Source organism: Eleginops maclovinus, chromosome 23, assembly GCF_036324505.1.
Source record: "Eleginops maclovinus isolate JMC-PN-2008 ecotype Puerto Natales chromosome 23, JC_Emac_rtc_rv5, whole genome shotgun sequence".
In the NCBI taxonomy this organism is placed as follows: domain Eukaryota; kingdom Metazoa; phylum Chordata; class Actinopteri; order Perciformes; family Eleginopidae; genus Eleginops; species Eleginops maclovinus.
This window is the reverse complement of record NC_086371.1, coordinates 17,842,790-17,864,877: the sequence shown is the minus strand read 5'-3', so window position 1 is coordinate 17,864,877 and position 22,088 is coordinate 17,842,790. Positions and strand designations below refer to the sequence as shown.

Here is a 22,088-nt window from a genome sequence, read left to right as displayed (position 1 = left end):
TTACCCCGTGGGCGCTGTTTTGAGGAACTACAGCTCTGGAAGAAATTATGAGACCACTCCAACTTTATCTTAAATCTCAATATCTACATGTATGGCAGTCATTCCATTTTCTGTTGAATTCCAACACTGAGAAATGCTGTCAGTAGTTTATAGAATACAATAAATAATAATTCATTTGACCCAAACACATACCTAGTAATCAAGAACCTGATGATGTGGTCTCAATGTTTCTGCAGAGCTGTATGTTGTTTACAATGCCATTTTTATATCATACTCAACTGAGATTTTTTTAATGACGTACGGCATTTTTATGACATTATACTATACTAGAATTTAAGACTTTTTCAAAAGTTTGACTCATGTTATTGTGATGTATAATATGTCATTTTGCTTGTATGGCCTGCTTCACTGACATGAATCTGACACACTATGCTATTTAGTTTATTCGGCAGACTATACTTTTTTTCTGATAATTAACATATGACATTACTCTATGTAGTTTTACTTAATATTTTTTGACATGCTATACTGTCTTTTTATTTAACATGTTTTCAACATATACTTATTTATGACATGCTTTATACTAACATGTTTCCCATAATGTTGAAATGCTATACTAAATATTTTTTTCTGATACTTCAATTAACTCCTACAATTCCAATAGGTCCTTTCGACCCTGACTGTCAGTGCTCAGATCCTAATAACACAAACATGATTTTAGTATACATCATACATTTATTAGTGAACAACCCTTTCAAATCAGCCACAACAATAAAAAAAAAATATGATTGCACTACCTGGTAAAGCATAACTAGCAACTTTCATTTAAAAAAAGTACAAATCTTAAAAATTTCAAACAGTATACAGATGTATATATATAATACACTAACTAGTTATGTTAAATGCTACAAACAATATGATTCCAATGGAATGAAAAATTATAACATTAATAAGAACCATTTCCTATATAATATATATTAGTTGTCCCTCCCCACCCCCCAATACAAACATGGAAAAAATGAGGTAACTGTAAATGTGCAAGTACCAAAGCAAAACATCTGCCTAACACAGAACACATGCCCCTGGCTCTGTTAGCGGGTGGATAGTCTGGTGTTCAGGCATGGACCCCTAGAGGCCAGGGAGAGTAAGAACAGTAAACCACTATCCCACCACAGCAAAAGTCATTGGTAAACAATAAATGGCATCTACGGAGCAATCAATCACAAATCCTAAATCAACTTTAGCTGCTTATTGGAACACATCTTTGCACCACACAAGCTGTGAGATTATTCAATAATTCTTATTAACAGAAAGACTACAAGACTCTATTCTCAGTCGTCATCAAGTTACCTCGTTACCTAGGCCTTAATGGGAGGTTCTCTTTTCATTTGAAAGGGTAGCTGGATATCGTCAATCAAATATTTTCTTAAAAAATAAGAGTGCTAACATTACCATGAGTTAAGGTATCTATATGTGAACAATACATTTTAAGATATTGAAACACTGAGAGCAAGAGCCTGATAGGCAGTAACAGTACTACACTGAAATAAGTATGACAACACTTTATTCTTTTTTTTAAATCCCTTAAACTATATTGATTTTCACTGACATTGTTTAGGGGTATTAGTATAACATGCTTTAAGAATACATGGGATTCATGACAAACTATTGCATTCACGCAGGTGAGTTTTCATACCTAAAAGCAGAACATCTAGCACCTTTTCACTATGGCTTTTGATAAACTACAGTAGTTTCAGAGCATGTCATCTTCAGTCATTAGGGCAATAACAGTAACACAATGTATGTAAGAATTTCTGGAATCAAGACCAGTTTTTTTTTCCTATAAAATGAAGCGCAATAAAATCTTGTAGTCATTCAGTTCTATTACAAATGTGTGCAGTACAATGCATGGCAGTTATCAGCTGAGCGTTAAGATCCAAACCCCCAGAACCAAAAGCCAACTAGAGCTAAAAATCAGTTGGGATCCCGTTGACAAGCATGCATATTGTGCACCGTTAAATAGGTCCCCACCAGATTTAGCAATATCCTCCGCTATAACACATTTGTTATACTTTTTTTTTAAAGTCATGCAAAACACCTCTGAAGTAGATTTGGGAGTGAATTAGGTAGGATAGTGTGCACCGTGGCACATTAAGAAATGGGTTCACAACCGCTATGTTTAACATGTGGTTTGAGTAACAAAAGTCAAACTGTTTTGAATAATACACTTGTAATGAGTTGCAGTGTACATTGCGTCTTTTCAGTGAATATTAATAACATATTTACTGATGTTTTTTCTCGCATGCCTGTCTTTAAATGATGTAATATCTACTATTTTCTGACAAAACAGAATATTATAATTGATTACATTAAATTATTTGTAGTCTGAGGAAAAGGACCATTCTAAATTCAGATATACCCTTTTCATGGCATCCTTTTCATTTGAAATGGACTGTTCTCCTTTATCTTTTATATACCGAGAGGCCCTGAGTGTTTTTTTTTTAAACTTACAATATATGCCAGCAAATAGATATGTACACATAGGTTAATTCTCAAAGCTGTGGGTTTTAACTCATTAAATGGCTTCTTTTTTTTTCTCTTGAAGGTGGTACACACGTCAAAGACTCACATTCAATTTGGAAACAAAAGTAAAGAAAAAGGCAAGATCCCTTTACACATAAAAGCAAAAGGTTACAACTGCCTGTTAGTGCTTACTGGGGCAGTTAAGAGACAAGAGTGAATCCAAAGCAAAAGTCCATTTGTTGCTCTTCTCCCTCCCACCCCAAATGCGTCCTGTTTTTTTTTAAAGTGTGAACACAAGCAGGGAACTAGAAGTCTAACAGTGTTTCTACACTACTAAACACTCCCGCTTTGTCCTTTTTAACCCTGTGGGATGCACAGTTGGCGTAACGTGTGTCACCAGTGACTTCTACAAGGGTTTTCAACATTCTTCTGTCTTCAAACGTTTATCTAAAAGCATTCACACTGAAGCTATACATACAGTTGCTCTTTTACAACACCATCACCATGGCCTTAGATAATGACCTGACCAAGTTATAACACATACATTGCACAGACATGTTAGTGCTCCAACTGTTTCCTTCAATGTATTTTCTCCAGAAGATTAAACCAATAAATAAACTTTTTTTTTTTTTTTAAACTGCATACTTTTAAAACAAGTGGAAATGACAAAGTATTTTCAGGATTAGTAATAGGTTTGTGCTTGTCAAGGTCATAAGAAGGCAGATCTGAAATCTTGAACAGTAGGCTATAGCTGTGTATTGGATTTGGCTCACAAACAATGAAATAAAAAGCCCGGTCTTCCTAAAAGGGGAAGAAAGTTCATTTGAAACTCGCCACTCGCTGCACATATTGCTTCTGCACAGGCCTCCAGAGCTTTATGGCATCAGCAAAGCCTTCGGACTCCCATCCTTACACGCAGTCAGGTTGGTACCACATGCTAGTCTTCCCTCATGGCGCTTTCTGAATAAGCAAGCAGTTCTTTTTAGTATGCTTCTTTGTCTCGTCTTTTTCTTAAAATTAGACAATTTTGGTGGCAATGCTTGATTAAAATATTGCTAGTCTGAATCAACAGTTCATGCAAATCCTAGCATGCTGCCCTGTATCCAGTGGTTACACAATGCATTGGCTCTGTGAACAGGACAAACATACACACGCACACAATATGTACACACGCAGTCACACTTGCCAGAGGAACAATGCTGACGTGGATGGTGGATGTAGCATTTGTGCAGTTATGCCGGATGACCTCAAAAAGACGCAGCCCATTAATCTTGACTGCTTTGTACAGATTTGTGTTCCACAGTGGAAAATCTGGGCTAGAAGAGACCCCACAGTTGCATGTCCCATCCTTTGCAGTCCATAATGTCAGGCTTAACAGAATCTGCATTTCACCACAGCAAGTCACACTTTCACAAAAATAATTGGCAAATCTAAAACAAATAAGGGGTATAACTGTTGAAATGATCAATACATTATTGCAGAACATACATTATTAACAAGTCACTTTGCCCAACACCTACACAAACATGCATCTATGATGGTCAGGCGTCGCCTCCAGACACAGATACCCATGTTGAAGTGTTTTCTATTATTTTTCTGCTAATTGCACAAGGTGTCCAGCCTATCATCCTCCGGGCTCCCGACTCACCTCTTCTAATGCTAGGACTCCAACTTTTCATGAACACCACAACCAAATCCACTAAATAATAATGAAACCCTGTAAACAAAAGCAGCAAATAATGCATTGTAGGGGAAATCTTTGGAATCTGCAACGAGGGGGGCAGAGCAAGAACTGGCTGGCAATCCCAGAACTCTGGCTATAGGCTGCGATAGGCAGTGGGTTTCATGAGACTCGGGCAATGAAGCACAGCAGAGGTACAACAGGCTCCAGAAAAAATCCTGGATTGCTTATTATTTAGGAAGGGACAGGAGTCGTGGGTTGGTAAGCTATATTTACTGGAGGACGCAGGGTAGGTGGCAGGTGTCCCCAGTTCTGGGACAGACTCTGGTGTGTGCAGCTTTCCAGTTCAGCACTCAGAGACAGTTCTCACTCCGCCTCCCGGTGTACGTCCGAGGCATCGGCTCGACAGATAGGACAAGTGCGATTGGTCTGGAAGGGAAGTGGAAAGCACAGAGAGGGTTGAGCACAGCGGGCCAAAACAGTCATACAAAATGATGTCAACGCGTTGGCATGGACTTACCTTTAACCATTTATCCACACACTTTGCGTGGAATTCGTGGTTACAAGGTAATACCCGAAGTAGCTGCCTACACTCAAAGTCACTAAAGCACACAACACACCTGAAGAGAAAGAAAGGATTGGGTTACCAGGGTACCGATACGACTGAGTATAAGTGGTTTGATTTATTAAAAAGGGGAGGAAAGGGCTTACAGCGTTTGCTCAGATAGATGAGTCTCTGAGTTGAATCTGTAGGACGGAAGTTGTTCTATATCAGCTTTAGTGAGTCCACGCGGCTTCGCTTCACCCAACCTCTCCGCCAGATTCAGCAATGCCTACAGAGAGACAGAGACAGAAGTTATATGGAGACTGCCTGATTCAACAAAATAAAAGAATAACCACAAATTGTCCAAAATACAAAGAAAGGATTTGTCCTCAAATTCAACAAGATAATATTTTCTTCTAGTGGAATACACCACTACAGTTGAATGGTGGGAGAATATGGAGTCTTTGAATATTTCTAAATGTTTAACCCATCCAAATCGTCAGCATCTTTATTTATTTAAAACATTTTTTAACTTAGTTTTTATTTCAGTTCCAGCAGCTTATACAAACATATTCACACTTTTGCATATTGTTTTTCCATTTCTTCAACAACTGCACATTTTATACAAGTAGAGAACTATTAAAGGAATTGAAGACAAGAGTAAATACATTAAAAGTATATATAAATATATTAAGAAATCTAATTAAATAAATATATATATATATATAAAAATAAGGATATAAAGAAATACAAATCAAACGTGCAGAAGGGGGTGGACGGGGGACTTGTGTGTTAATGTGTGTACTCATTTGCCAACACCTATGCCGCTACAAACATTGTTGGTTGGGAGGGCGTAGATACTGTTAGGATCCAGAAGGTGTGGGGAGATTTGGATCAATTCACTGTATTAGTGTAGTAACGGCAGGGTTCCATCTTCTAATAAATACATCTGTTTGAAGTCTCAAAGAAAGTGTTATTTGTTCCATCTGATAGATTTCCCGCACCTTCTCAGTCCATGGATTTCATGTTGGGGGGTCAGGTTTTAACCACTTAATTGTGATACATTTAATTGGTGCTGTTAGCAGTATTTGTAAAATATATTTCCTAGCTCTTCCATCGATGCCTTCAGGTGTAACTCCTAATAATGCAACCTTTGGATCCTTTATGAATTTTTGATGAAACACTTCATTAAGGGCCTCAAACACATCATCCCAGAACGTTCTTAGTTTAGGGCAATTCCGCCAACATTTATTTGAAGTTGTTGGGCCCATTTTAGCTACTAATTCTGGAGTCCAGAAAAATATTGTAATTACCTTCCATTTAAATGCCCTCCATGAACTAGAGTTGGTAACTAGATGTGCTTCAGTACATATTTCTCCCCATGTCTGTATTCATTTCAGTTTCCCATTTCCCTTTTATCTTTAGTGTATTATTCATAGTCATGCCTAAAAATATTTGGTAAAGATGGCATATAACTCTCTTATCTCCATTTCCTGTTTGTCATTTTATCAAGAACTTTTCAATTGGAGAGGGGACCAAGACTTTATACCATTCTTTATGTTTTGTCAGAAAGTTCCTCAATTGTAAATATCGAAAAAAACTCAGTGGCAGGAAGTTTGAATTCCTCTTTTAACTGATCAAATGATTTTAGGTAACTGTCCTTATGGAGTTGGTATAGATTAGCGAGTCCCTTTGTTGACCATTTTCTAAATCCTGCATCTATACGAGAGGGTACAACTTCCTTTATAAACCCGATATTGGAAAGTGCTGAGATTGCTCTAGGTAGTCCAAATGAGGATTTTATTTTCCTCCAAATGTTAAGTGTGACTCTTGTCCATCCACCCATTGGAATTTCCCTTAAGGGGGTGTCTAGGAAAGGTAATGTCTCACACACAAAGTGTTTTCAATATTAAGCCATCGTGTACATGTAAGATCCTGGATCCATGTTGTTAAATGTTTAAACTGTGCAGCCCAAAAATAATATCTTAGATTCGGAAGTTTGAGCCCTCCATGTAACTTGGATAATTGCAATGTTTTAAGTCTAATTCTTGGTCGCTTTTTCTGCCATATAAATCTTGAAATGAGCCTGTCTAACTTGTCAAATGTAGATTTAGGAATGTCCACAGGTAACATTTGAAATGGATAGAGAAGCCTTGGCAACACATTCATACCTACAGTCTCGATACGGCCCAGCAGAGACAGGGGAAGTATTGTCCACCGATCCAAATCCTTACTGATGTTCTGGATTATGCTTTTGTAATTTACATCATATATACTTTTTAACGACGGGGGAATTTGTATACCCAGGTATTTAATGCCATCTTTAGGCCACTTGAACCCACTCTGGAGTTTTACAGTTTGTGGAAAGTTTTGACTAACCGCTCAAAGCACTTCATGATGATGGAGGTGAGTGCAACTGGGCGGTAGTCATTGAGGCAGATGGGTTTTGTCTTTTTGGGGACAGGGACAATGATGGACTCTTTAAAACATGTGGGGACTACAGACTGGAGCAGTGACCTATTGAAAATGTCTGTGAACACATCTGCCAGCTGAACTGCACACACCTTGAGAGCACGGCCAGGGATGCCATCAGGTCCAGGAGCCCTGTGTGCGTTGATCCTTTTCAGAGATCTACACACATCTGCACTGGTTAAAACCAGTGAGCAGGGATCCTGGGCCTTCTGTGCCTCCACAGCTGGGGGCTTCTCAAAGTGTGCATAAAATGTGTTCAGTTCATCTGGGAGAGATGCAGACACTTCCTCAGCACCACTCGTTGTCCTTTTGTAGTCCGTTATTGTATTTAGTCCAGACCACATGTTTCTGGCGTTGGAGCCCTTGTAGTTCGACTCCACCTTGTCCCTGTATTGTCTTTTCACACTGCTAATAGCTCTCCAGAGTGCATACCTGGAATTCCTGTACTCATCCAAATCACCGCCGCTGTGCGCGATGGCCCATGCTTTAAGTTTAGCTCGGACCTCGGCGTTTATCCAGGGCTTCTCATTTGGGAATGTCCGTACAGTAATCCGCGGCACGACGTCATCGATGCATTTGCCGATGTAGCAAATGACCGCGTCAGTGTGTGTGTTTATATCGTCCTCCTCAAACACACACCACTCCGTGATGCCAAAGCAGTGGCGGAGAGCAGAGTTAGACTGCTCGGACCAACGCTGCACTGTCCTCGTCACAGGTCGGTCCCTCTTCAGTCTCTGCCGGTAAACCGGGAGCAGTAGAAGAGATATGTGGTCTGACTTGCCGAAGGGGGGGCGGGGGAGGGCTTTATATCCATGCCGGAAAGGAGTGTAAACATGGTCCAGTGTATTTCCACCGCGCGTGGGGCAGCTGACGTGCTGATAGTATTTCGGCAGGACTTTCTTCATGTTGGCTCTGTTAAAATCCCCGGCCACAATAAATGCAGCCTCTGGCCGAGAAGTCTCTGTCCTGTCGATAATCCCATACAGCTCCTCCAGCGCTGTGTTGTTGTCAGCGTGCGGCGGAACATACACTGCTGTTAGAACAACCGATGTGAACTCCCTCGGCAGATAAAAAGGCCGGCATCCGATCATGATGTGCTCTAGGCTGGGAGAACAGTCCGAAGAAATGATCTCCACATCTGAGCACCAGTTGTTGTTAATCATGAAGCAGACACCTCCTCCCTTGCTCTTCCCTGAGTTTATTGTCTGGTCCTGGCGATGAATGGAGAATCCGTGTGGAGCAATGGCGGCGTCCGGTATCGGGGGTCGAGCCAAGTCTCCGTGAAAACCAAAACATTACAGGTCTTAATGTCCCGTTGAAATGCCACCCTGCTACGGAGTTCGTCCAGTTTATTATCCAGGGATTGGACATTTGCCAGAAGTAAACTCGGTAGAGGAGGCCTGTTTTCACGTTTCCTCAGCCTGACCAGGACCCCGGCCCGGGAAACTCGTGGTCTCTTCCTCCTGCGCTCCACAGGTAGAGCTCCAGCAGGTAAACACAGAGACTCTCCATTGTTTGCAGGTCGTCGTGGATTATTGCTGTCCACCAGCGACCTGATGTGTAAAAGTTGTTCTCTATCATATTGGATGATAGGGCTCGCTTGGGCGGTTTGCATGTTGCAAAAAAAGTTAAAAACAACCAACAAAGTAAAACAATAAAAACACTAAGATGTGGAGTTGGTGAGGAGCTCGAGACACGGCAGCCATCCTCGGCGCCATCTCACTTTCTTCACTGCTAACAATCTGCTTGCCCTGTTACCATTTTCATAATATTTGTGTTTTGTAAACCTTAAATTGCACTCGATCTTTTCGGAGAGTAGGCTATTCAGGTCCCTACGTGTTAGTTTAAGAGCGTTAAGTAGATTGGAGGTTGGTGTTCCTTTATGTTGTTGCTGGCTTATTTTGTCTTCTAGTTCACACTGTTTTGCTTCCCTTCTCTTTTTCTTTGCGCTTGTAAATGAGATAATGCGGCCCCCAACATATGCCTTGAGGTGATATTTTGGGTGAAACATTTGTATCTAAGTAATTATTAAATTCAATTTTCACAAGGCTGATAAATTCCTTATCGTTCAAAAGTGATGCATTCAGTCTCCACTGTTTGGTAGTTGACCTGTGACCTATATCCCATGATAAAGCAAGAGGTGCATGGTCAGATATAGTAATTGGTAAGATCTGTATTTCCTCGACCCCATGTAACTCTGCTTTGGGTGTAAAAAAGAGATCTATTCTAGAATAAGAAGAATGTCTATGTGAGTAAAAAGTCAAATCTCTGCCCTTGGGGAACTTACTTCTCCAAACGTCCACTAGGCCTGACTCTGTCGACAGATGTTTAAGCATTTTACTCATTCTAGAGGTTGGAGTTTTGGAGGAAGGTTGTCTATCCATAAGCTGTGACACAGCACAGTTGAAGTCTCCTCCCATCCAAAGAATACCAGAGCTGTGCTGCAGAATTGTGTTAAAGATTGTACTAATAAAGCCTTGCTCATCCTCATTAGGAGCATATATGTTCATAAGAGTGGTTTGTATTCCATCAATTAATCCATTTATCAGAATGAATCTCCCCTCAGTGTCCTTATGGATCACAGTTAGTGCAAAGTTAACCTGTCTATGCATCAGAATTGAGACCCCTCTTTTTTTTACCTGATTGATGTGATGAATAGAACACTTTATCTGCCCAGGATTTTTTCAGTTTTTTATGTTCGATTTCCGATAGATGGATCTCCTGCAGGAATGCTATTTGGCAGTTAGCTCTCTTTAGTTGACCAAGGATTTTCTTCCTTTTTATAGGATTATAAAGGCCTTTGACATTATAGCTTATAACCATAAGTCTCCCCATGAATCAAATTTTGAATTGGAGAGAGTATTTAATTTGGCTATGATTGGGGCAACGAAGAGGGAAGGCAGATGGAGAGAAGGAAATTGGGTGTGGTATACAATATCAAGTGTGTATTCATACAAGGGAAAGTGGATAGGTGTATGGGGGCAAATATTTGCAGTATGTTTGGATGGGGGCAATGGGGTGAAGGTGGGGTGTCTGCACAAAATAAGAAAGAGAGAGTAACAAATAAATAAAATTAAAAAGGAATATGTATGGACGAACTTAAACCATTATATGATGCAGGATCCCTGGGGAACAGTGGGGTCCCAACAGGTACTGAACACAAGATTATAGATAGCAAAAATTCTGCCATCAGTAGTGTCTAAACAAACATTTGGGACAAGGTCCCAAGCTGCAGCTCAGAACAAGCAGCTGTGCGAGCAGGTTTTAGCAGTGCAGGATGCAAAACCTAACAGAACCAATAAAGTTATTGCTTGGCCACTCAAGCCCAGCAGGATCACATAATAAAGTACAACAAAGATAACAACACCTAACCATAGCGTCTCAGTAGTCAAAGTAATTATAAATTATATAAAGTTATCAGTGGTAGGCGGTTTTTGTTCACAAGTTCACCTGTGAAATAAGGATACAGAAGTCTTCATCTCAGTCGCTGGGATGACATTGTTTTTTACATAGTCCATGGCCTTCGCAGCATCCAAGAACTCTTTCTCCTCGTTGTTGTGGGAGATCCGGAATCTGGCAGGAAAAAGTATTCCAAAACGGACACCCTGTCTGTATCGAAGCATCTTCCTGACATCTGTGAAGGCTGCTCTGGCCTTAGCTACGTTAGCTGTGTAGTCTGGGAATATGGCGATTGGTTTGCCGTTATAGATGAGTTGGTTACTGCTGTTGCGAGCCCTCCTCAGGATATCCAAGGCATCTCCGTCGTTGTGTAGTTTTGCGATGATTACGCCCGGCTTGTCTCCCGGCTTTCTCTGTGTCAAACTGCGGTGTGAGCGTTCAATCCGAACCTCTTTGTCCAGTCGAAAAACCGCCGTAACAAGTTTGGAAACTGCCGCGGGAGAGCTAGACCCCGGCTGCTCCTCAACCTCCATAATCCGGATATTTCCCCCTCCATGTCCTCACACCTTTCTTGTAAGACTTGTACTTGCTTCCGAAGGTCTGTTACCGTAGTTTGTACAGTTACAACTTCGTCCGACCATGTTGACAATCCATTCTCCACGGCTTTCACATCAGCTTTAACGCACTCAATTTCGGTGTGGATTGCGGTTGTGCTGTTAGCAATTTCAGCTCTCACCGCCTGCATTTCCTTCCTTAACGCTTCAAAATCATCTGCCAGGGCACTCTTCAACTCCGCTCTTACTACGCAAGAAATGTCTGCCTTTAGGGAGGCGAGTATGTCCGCTTTAACCGATGCGATTTCCATGGCTAAGCTAGCTGGGAAAGGTTGAGTTTGGCTGGAGTTAACCGGACTTTTTGCAGAGAAGGAGTGGGGCCTTGCTTTGGACGAGCCATCGTACTCAGTAAATTTGACGCCATATACACCGAGATATTTTCCTCTTGACTGCGCTGTAACTTATTAGTGATACGTTCTGAGCCTTTAACGCACAGTTTGAAATGTAAGTGTCGTTAAAATATGGAATTATTAAAGATTCTGCAGGAGCCCCAAGAAAGACGTCTTACTCCATTTATCGCTCAGTAGCGCCCCCCAGCACCTTTATTTTAAATGTACTGTATTTATATTTTTGGAAGGTTTCACTGTTTGGATATATACACTAGTGAAAATAATGCATAACAGCGAAGCGGAAAATAATAGTTTCTTCATGTTTTTCTTCAAGCTGAAAGGATCTTATTCAGAAATCTCAGTTTCAGTGTAAGCCTGCTGCCTGCCACTCGTCCACCAGCAGACCAACCGGACATCAATCCCGTTTATTCGGAGCTCCGTAAAAACAAAGCTCTCTATGAGGTCTGACGGTCCATTTGACACGATTTCCATAATTTCATAAATTTTTAATTCTGCTTTTGACAAACAGAAATATTGTTTTCTGGCATCACTCTAAAGTTTTCTAGGGAAAATCAGCATTTTGGTATAAGGGCACACGCCGAAAGATAGAAGGCGCAGCACCCCCGTTACCCGGTTTAGACAAAACGATGCTTTATATTCAATGTGTGAGAAAATAATCCATGTGGCCCAATTTGCTTTTCCACAAACTATCACACTTACCTCATAGTTCTCCATCTCAACATCATCCACATCCAGGTCTAGACTGATGGCTGGGCCCACTGCTGTTGGAGGCACAGGAAGCATTGACCTGAGCAGAAACAGAGCGAACGTTATCACTGCAACTCCTCATTGTTACTCTATTCATTTATGAAAAGCAGATTCAAAAGCCAAATTCACTACCATATTAACTCTGACTGCGCTGCAGTGTTGATACAACTAGTGGAATAGTAATTTGCTGTAAGCAGTCACTTAGAAGAAGTAAACACCCGCATGATTTAAAGTGACATTCTTCATAAACAGGGTGATTTTGCTGCAGGTACTCACAGGAAGTAGGGGAGGAAGCCTGGGTAGTAAGATGGAGGGGGAGGAGGAGGGGGGAGGGGTTGCTGCAGCCGGTATCTCTGTCCACTCACTCGCCGGGGCAGCATGTGGGGATATGGCTGGGGAGAAAACCAAAGAGATTGAGCCAGTTATGTCAAACAGCTTGTGATTAAAGTGAACTTGGTGATCATAAAAGACAGCAAGTTTCAGGAAACACTAAAAAGGTTTTGGGGAATAAGGAAAAGCTTAATACTAAAACTTTTTTATAATAAGGGGAATATTTACTGCAGTAAAAGTTGGAATTTGCTTGAATTGTCAAACATTACATGATTATTACTTCTGAGATTTGTTACACTAATAGTGAACTTTAGAACAAGGGTGCCGTATTTTGATTAACTGATGTGATTTGTTTTTGAGTATCACCAGATTTATTTATTTTTTTGCCAAATGTTTGTTATTCTTAAAGTATTTCTTTATTGTTTCCAAATTAATTAATTATATTCAGAAGCCTCGTAACATTAAATGTTGACCTGTCAGGTAAAGTCCAAGTGGAACTGATAACACCGAGCTGTACGAGCAGTCACTGCAGGACACAGCCCTTAATGTTATCAGTTGGACCAGTAATAAGGCTCTATTTAAGTTTTACTCATACTATAACCTCCTGCTAAGAGGGTGCAGGAAACCCATGGGGTTTCTGCAGGATTCAAGTTTAAAGACCTTTTTTACATGTATGATAGGCTAAACTGAATGCTTGTTTCACAAGGACACTGGCAAAATAGAATGGGAAAACCACAAAGTTAATATCAGTGCTGTCACTCCCCCGACTGCTTTTTGGACCAATATCCTCTTATTCTGCTTTAATCAACTAAAGTCCAAATTCAACATTTTTAAGCCAATATAGTTTATAGTTTGGGAGATGTCATATCCCATTCAACCAAATCTTTTTTCTAAAATAATACAAATATTTCTTTTTTTTTCAATCATCATTGTGATTCTGATTGTTTTAAAATTAAGCTATTTGGATTAGTGAGGTATTTTAGCAAAGCCTTTGTACACCACTGTTTTTGAATCATTGCTATCAGGCATTAATGAAACAATTGAAGATTATGGAAGGGCTGCAGACTCTGTGCTGGAGCGCCTCCAGCTGTGAACGTGTCGATCTGAACAGGTGCAAAGCGGGTCATGCTAAAAATAAGTCCTAAGTGCACCGTCAATATCCCTGGGGACATAAAGGTCTGAAAATGTCTCACCACTCCGAAGGGAAGCTCCTGATGCAGAGGCTCTTGAGGAAGATACTGTAGGGGCAGAGAGGGAGGCAACGCTGGTGGGTGGTGTGAGGGAGGGTAGGAGAAGGTCCGTAACGGGTGCTGGTCCCCTCTTAGGTCAACTTCATTGTCTACCCTCTGTACAGGCTAACAGGAGAGAGAGATGGACGGACAAGTGCAGTCAGACCAGACATGTATGTAATTACATTCTACATCCTGTCCAGTGTTTTGTCTATGAACATGTGAATGCTGAGGACTACTCACCATGCGTGGGTGCTGAGGCTGTAAAGGGACAAACTGGCTCAAAGGAGTAAGGTGCGGCGGCTGATGGGGGGGTACAGATGGGGTTGGGTGCAATACAAAATGTTCGCTGGACATCAGGGGTGGATAGGCTTGATAAGACACGGGCATATGCTGCATGGTGCATGCCTGTATGAGCTGAGGAGAGAGAGAAGAAAAACAGTGGAAATACATTTAAGTAAGTCAATTTATTTGTATTTTATGTCAACAAGTAACACTTTAAGCAGCCTGTGCATAACCAAAGCAAATGTGCCTCATATTTGCAGGTATTTATAATGATTGCATATTGTAAGAGTGTAGTGAACAGAAGCGATGTGACACATAAATCCACAGCACTGGCACCACACTAACAATTACTGTGAAGACTGTTTGTCCACACAAACTGATCTAACCACAGACTCATATTTTATGTTTCTAATACTAGTGCTGAAAATCAAAACTAAAGCACAAATCCTGCACAGTGACAGCAGCAGCTTATTTGTTAGTCATGAACGGTGACAGATTGCATGGCTGGTATGGTGTGCTACATGGATGCCACTGACATTTGGCTCTTCCTTTTCAAACTCACAGGAGGAGGAAGGCAGCAGAGCAGAGAGAGCTGTCCGCTGAACATTACCGAGCATGCTGGGAGCTGCTGAGTGTTGCACCCTGGAAGGGGCTGCCCGGTGTGGATGGGAAATCCATGGGTCGTCACCGTCGTAACAGTGTATGAAATTGGAACGGATCCCTGGTGCATCTTTTAAGAAAGAAAAATGGAGGGAGAGAAGGGGTGACTCCACAATCTGCCTGCAACAGAAGCCTGACTGCAAAAAAGAACTCATTGCATAACACAGTGAAGGTCTGCTCCTCTCAAAAACAACAGGTGATTGAACACAATGAATAAAGCCAATGCCTAAAATCCAGGTCAAATATATAGTATGAATAACCAGTCTAAAAAATGTATCTTAAAACTGTTACTAACATACTCTGCATGCACAGAGGGGATATGGTGCTACTACAGGAGACCAAATGAAATGCACTATTAACTTAATTATATTACAGATTCCTCTTCACTGAAGAAACTGAAATGTTGACTTTAATTAAACATATTATGTCAACAAATTATCACACAACTTTATTAGGTTACTTAAGTTGAACCTCATATTTCTTATTTAACTAACATTATTGATTTTAACTAACCTAATACAGTTATTTGAAATCTGTTGACATAATCCATTTAATTAAAGTCTTTGTTTCCATTTTTTCCGTGTGGGTTTGTTGGAACTAGGATACATTCTGGATGATGTTAGTAAACAAATCAACCATTTTTTAAAATGTTTTAAAAAGGTACAGAAATGTTCCATAAAACATCTTTATGTACAGCAAAGTGAGGAATATGCTTAATTAAACAACAAACATTGTCAGATCTTAAGTTATCAGGTTTCTTTCCAGTTACCTGGTCATGTAGGTCCACCATGATGGGGCTCTGCTGGGGCAGGTGAGCAGCAGGGTGAAGCATGCGTGGAGGTGTGCTGGTGTGGCTGTATTGTCTGGACTCATCTAAAGGAACCTGTTGGTGATGTTGGGAGAAAAGCAGATGATGGAAGTTCTCATCATGGACCAGAGAAGTGTGCAGTATAGGCCTGTCTCGTCTCCCCCACTGGCGTCTCACTGGTGGACTGTAAGGAAACACAGCACAAGATTAACAATGGGTACAATCTCTATCCCAATAAACTGACCTGTTGATGATGCACACCTTAAAATATCTCCCAATTGCAAAAAGTCTTGGTGCAGGACCACATTTTCACAGAAAATGTACATTTTAAATGATCTGTTTTTAAAACAACAAAGCTCAAACGACCTTATCAAAGTCACAGTACTCGTATAGTGATATTCTATTTTAATGACTAAGATATATTGATACAAATTTGCCGTAAAGATTTACTATTTTAAAAAGGTATTTGTGAAACAACAAGCCTATGTATCAAGATCATTTAAGTGAAATATTTCTTAAATTATTGGCATAACTTTACACCAATTTTAGTTAGTTGAAGCACAGGTCAGTAAACACTAAATTACACCAATACTAACTATTGTTTTTTATTTCTTAAATATCTTATAGGGACACAGGCATGTTGTGTCTCTGATGGTTTTGTTTGACATGTGTTCAAGCTTAAAGTGCTCCATTAACCCGACTTTTATTAATGAGTCAGTGTGTAGTTTTGCTGGAAATATGATGTAGCAATACACTGTTTATTTACTATTCATTTACATTGAGATTAAAGCCAGGATTCAGGTTATATGCCTATGAGTAAGGCATACACATAAAGCTCATGATATCTGGTTCAACTGGAAAGAATCTAATCTTATTTTTGAATATTTTGAGATTATATAAAACATAATTTAAAAAATGTATCCGTGAAAATGTTTTACCTTCTCCTGAGATGCACGGGGGCACTGCAGGGCTCTCCAAGGAACCTCCTCGGGTTTAAGGGGGCTGTTGGTGGCAGCCTATTTACTGCTATTTCCCATGGTCGCATTGGTGACGTCGTGCAGACGAGTCACGCTCTGGGAAAGGAAATTTTTCAGTGGAGGCACTTGAATGTTGCCTCTGATTGTCTCAACCCTGCAAAAACACATCAATTGAAAAAATCAAACCCTGCTTTTTATGCCTTTTTCAAACCTTTATCCATCAACTGAGAAAAAAGTATGGTCATTAGAGAAAAACGTTTTTTAAAGTAGCTAGTTTGCTTTTTACAACAGGAATGTAACAGCCATCAAGTGACATGTGTACAGTCACATTTTAAACTTCATCTATACAAGAAATCTCAAATCCTTTTTGATCTTCGTTACACCATAGACCCAATTGGGATTAGACATGATGATTAAAACCGCGGTATACAACTATATGCTAATAAAGTAGATGGTCAAATAATAGTAAGTAAAATAGGACATTTGAGGAACACTAATAAGTATAAAAGCTCCTCTACTGTTTAGGTTGAAACTCAAACCATCCAAATGCAAGTTAAGAGTGATGTAAATCCCCCAAACTAGGAATGCAAGAAGTATTTCTGAGTGATTTGAGACTTTTATTTTACTGAAGCCCCTTTGTTGTTTAAAGAATTGTTTATTGCACTGTTTTATTATAAAATGGCCTATATTTCAAATCTGCTGTTCAACATTGTAAATTCTGTTTTATCCCATTCTATCTGAATCATTTCTACATTTTATATTATGTCACTTGCACTCTTTATTTCATGTTATGTCTTAAGTATGCTGTAAGTTTCATTGTGGGGGAACCTGGAACCTTAGATTTGTGTTTTTAGGCCTATGCTTTAGTTTACATGACAATAAAGCCTTTGGATCTTGTAATTTGGAACAAATAGAGATTATTTTATTTATCCGGGTGATATTTATTTCCATTAACTTTACCTTCTTGGAAGCTGGCATTTGCCTCCAATGATGGATGCTGTTAAAATTCGCACATTACTGTACTAGTAATACAATTGAAAGGGTTCTTGCATTGTGCGTTTCAGTGTTAGCGATAATAAAACAAATAGCAGTATGACATCAGCCACAGGTGTCTTATTGGACTGAAGATGTAGTCCACGTGACCTAATTCATGTAATCCCTAATAAAGAAAGTCACATATGCATGTCAATTCAGTTAAACACAATACATATGGTATAATTAGGATATTACAAACACTGTACATGTGTTGACTTAAACAAAAATAGAAAAGCATTTAATACAGAAGTGTCAAAGTAATTAACGTGGTAAATTCAGTGACAGAATAAATGGGGGTCGCTGTAGCCTGCCTGAACAAAAACATGGAAAGCCATGTGCTCAAAAGACAAAGCAACAACAAAAGATGAGGAAGGCAAGCTGAACCGCTAGCTATCATGCAATCAAGTTTCACTGTTTTCTACCGATATTATGCATACGCCCGCACAAAACACTGCATAACAATGAGAAACATCATCACTCTGGCAGCCGCTGGTTCTTCATTGTCGGGGCTAATTCGACGTCCCCTGTTGAAGGAGAGCAGCTAACTTTAGCCAAGCTAGGCTAATGCTTTGTCCCGACATGGCAGGACACACCAGCTGCAGACCATTAGCTAATTAGCCAGCATGCTAATACATGTTTTATGACATCTGCTCAACTAACACTGCATATTATTCCAATGTGACACCAGACAGAAATCAGCATTGCATTGACAGGATTAGCTGAGCCAGTTGGCCAACAACACAGACCACATCTTACTTTCTTAGCTTAGTTTGCTTGCTCGGAGAGAAGAGGGAATGGCAGGTGCTTCAGCCTCCGATAGGTCGTGTCCCATTAAGTTATCCTTGCACGTTAACCGATCACCATCAACAGGTAGAACCCAACGTAACCTGAATATCAATCCACTGTTGTTTTGTTTCAGACGGAGCTGCTAGTAGCTTGCTAACGCCTGTCAGCTAACACTCCAACTGCTGCATAGGGTAACCGTTATTTTCCCCAAAATGCAAAATGCCCTGTCTGTCAACGGCCACGTTCACACGAGCAGGAAATACCGTTAACCGTTAGAGAAAAAGATAACATTAGCAACACAACGAAATGAGACATTCCTTGGCGCGTGTATGTTCCTTGAAATGCATTGTTATGGCGAAACCACGCCCCCTGGTCTAAGTGACCAATCAGCGCGCAGCAAATACGAACAGTGGACATCCAGACAGTCTTAACTACCATCTATCAAAAACAAGCAGTTCCTGTTGTTACTTGTAGTTTACGATTGTGTTCAATTAAAATAGCTTTTTATTGGCAGGACCATAATCGCATACAGTATTGCCAAAACTTTGTACACGAAATAGATAGATAAGTACTCGATTGATCCAAATTTTGGAAATGTTTGAGTTGCAGCAACATCATTTTAAATCTAAACATACACATCTATACATAAATATACATTTGGAATGTAGTGTTAATAAACATTTTGAATTAAACAAAGAATAACATGTATACTTTGAACATGAACTAGAAGATTAATTAAAAAAAACAGCCAGTTAATGTGAATTATTGATTATTGTGCAGGATTAACGCCTGTCAGGGAGGATAAAATCTCTCTGAGAGGTTGCAGGGTTAACAAACACTTGTGCAAAACATTATTTACCTAAATATCCCTAATCCTAACAGTAAGCCCAATGCCAGACCTAAAACATATTGGGACATTCCATACTTTCTTCTTTTCCTTGCTTGAGCATTTTGGGTTAATTTTTAGGTGCTTGTACTTTATTTTCATTGATTGATGCATCTTTATAGAATACATTATTAATATTGTAGCTCCACCCTAACATATATACATCAAAGTACTGCTTGCATTTGAATGAATTAGTTTATAATAATCATCTCGTTATAGTGCATAATGAGTAATAATTATGAATCTTCAATGTAATCTTCATACTGTATGTACATTTGCTTAATTGATTTTAAATGTAGGACTTATTTGTTTTTGTTATTGTCTATACAATAATGAAATACATCCTCCACTGACAATAACTATTATTAATAAAAAGGATTCAATGGTTTAAATTATTTTTGGAAAAATAAGCATGGACATATTTAACCAGTTGAGCATCACTGACAGGAAAAGTTTCAGACTGAAGCATCTCTCTTGTACCAACATGTCTCACTTCAGAAACAATCATTTTAAGCTAACATTGCATTATAATGCTTTAGCTAACTTACAACACTAAGTGTTTCTTTTGTAAAACACTGCCTACAGTATGTTGTGATTCTCACTGGAGGCCACAGTGTCCTACAGTAAACTAGCCGGTTATATAATGTTGCACTTCCATGTTAAAGTGAGAACCCTCTGTCAGTCAACGACATTTTTCTATGATAGGAATGCGAATGGAGCTGCAAAGACTTAAAGTGATGCTGCACTTTTATTTATCAAGCTTTATTAGGCCTTATAAGCTAACCTATCAGGCCCACTTTGTCCAGTAAGAGTTAATAAAACATGTCCTCGTCTGTTTTGAGTGTTCCAACGTATGAGTCTTTTGAATGCATACAGCAGAGTGCACCAAAAGAAGAGCGGTGTAAGGAGAGCAACAGTGGTGTGCACCATAGACTAAATGTAAACATTACAACATAGCACTCGGTAGCAGTAAAACAAGGAGGGGCTGGAGGTTGAGCAGGATGACAGCCATAATAACCCGTCTAACCATCTCCCGCAAACACCCACCGTAAATCTCCCACATTCAACCCAGACAAAGCGATAACAAGAGGAGACTTGTAGTTACCTGATTGTTAATATGCAAACATCTGATCATTGATATTTCCCTCGTAATGGTCACATCTCGTTAGGCTAAGTGCGGCATCCTACTGTCAGCTGTTCCCGTGTGGAACATTCCGTGGATTTCACCACTGCTGTCAAAAAGGTGCTAAACATTAGACTGTCGTATTATCTCCGCGATCTGTCTGTATGTTGTGCGGGTTTATGATTTTGCAACCCCCGTGATTATTTCCGTAATCGCCATTTTTGGGTTTTGGAAATGGTAATCCGGCCCAACGGTGGCTTTGAGTTTCTGCAGTTCCCTGTTACACCCCCATTTTTGCGTATTTGCAGAGCAGAGAGCACACGCCATGCTGACATTTTTACCGTAATGGACATAAAATATGTGTCAGTCTGACTCGAAAGTTAAGGGTCGCCTGTTGTCAGCGTTTATTTGTATTCCGGGAGTGTAAACGAGAGAAAAAGTACCCAGAAGTACGTAGGTTAAAGTAACCCACTCATTATACAGAATGGTCTCCTCCCTTTATATAATATACTTCTATAATAGTCAAATATATGCAACCTATATTATTGGCTTTTTGTTATACTTTTCGGACTATATCTCTGGACATTTCCCTTTTATAGCTCATAAACTCTTGTCAAATTCAGCATTACTACTGTATTGGAAAGTTTACTTCATCAAGCATACTGTTTATCCTCTGTTTTTTAATCTGCAAAGCAAGTCAGATAATGGGTCAGATAATGGGATCAAAAGCACACATCATTTCCCCCAGAGTTTTATTGGAGGCAAGTAACGGTGAATTGAGTGAAAGCACCTAAGATTGTAAGAGCTTCTTTTTTTCTCTCGCAAAAAAAACACATAGCCATTAATGTGCATGGTTCACTTGGTTTAGAGAAGGTGTGTTTCAGTGTGCATTTTTGTATTAACTTTTGGTACATTTTGGTAAACTTGTTTAAAAGTTTATATAACAGAATTAAAGCCATGTCAATGTTAATCACTTTTGTTTTTTAAAATAATTTTGTAAGACGTTTTTCAACACAATTCGGTATTTAAACATTCATGCACAAAGAGATGTATATTGTGAGACAATTATTTCCCCCAGAAGGCAGGGAGACAAATGTCACTAATCCTACAAACTAGATAATATCAAAAAATTGATAATTCTACCTTAACCTAATATTGTTTCTCCACCTCAAAAGCAGAGATAATGCCTCTTTTTACTGGAAAAACTGAATCAGAAAAAAGTAAACAGAAAAAAAATTAGAATGAAGAAAGAGTATGCTAGTTTTATAAATGATATCAGCTACAGTAATTAGTGAAAAACCTTCCAACATGTAATGGCACTTATCAAGACATTTATCTTTATAAATATATCATTTATTATTATTTATGACATTTAATTTGTTCTCCTGACATTCTGTTACGTAACTCATGAGACAGTGTGTGTCATAAAATATCAAGACTTTATCATATTGTTTTGGAAAGACAACACCCTGATTGACCCTTGGATCTTTCAGTCGTTCATTAAAGTTAAGATTTAAGATGTGTTTTATTTGATTTAATTTAAGTTCCTGTTTACTGGAATCCTTGTTGACGTTCCCGCCTGTTTCTATATCTTTATTGCAGGTCGGGCTGTGGCAGTGTTGTGTTCAATACTGTAAAT

General features: G+C 39.5%; 1 protein-coding gene across 3 annotated transcripts; it reads right to left on the bottom strand.

Annotated features, from left to right (window-relative positions):
• Positions 1–712: 712 nt before the first annotated feature.
• On the bottom strand, positions 713–20,688 carry rnf44 (ring finger protein 44). 3 transcript variants are annotated; one of them, XM_063876183.1, is made up of 11 exons: positions 20,432–20,688; positions 16,581–16,773; positions 15,604–15,826; positions 14,737–14,904; positions 14,133–14,306; positions 13,854–14,015; positions 12,607–12,722; positions 12,283–12,370; positions 4,916–5,037; positions 4,725–4,824; positions 713–4,633 (listed from the first exon to the last, which is right to left on the bottom strand). In XM_063876183.1, exons 2-11 carry the CDS (start codon positions 16,685–16,687, stop codon positions 4,571–4,573), a joined length of 1,323 nt encoding a protein of 440 aa, XP_063732253.1. In that variant the 5' UTR covers positions 16,688–16,773; positions 20,432–20,688; the 3' UTR covers positions 713–4,570. The 3 variants fall into 3 exon arrangements, with proteins under 3 accessions (XP_063732253.1, XP_063732252.1, XP_063732254.1); XM_063876182.1 differs by lacking the exon at positions 20,432–20,688 and adding an exon at positions 18,411–18,792; XM_063876184.1 differs by lacking the exon at positions 20,432–20,688 and adding an exon at positions 18,411–18,792 and having other exon boundaries at positions 14,785–14,904.
• Between the last annotated feature and the right edge of the window lie 1,400 nt (positions 20,689–22,088).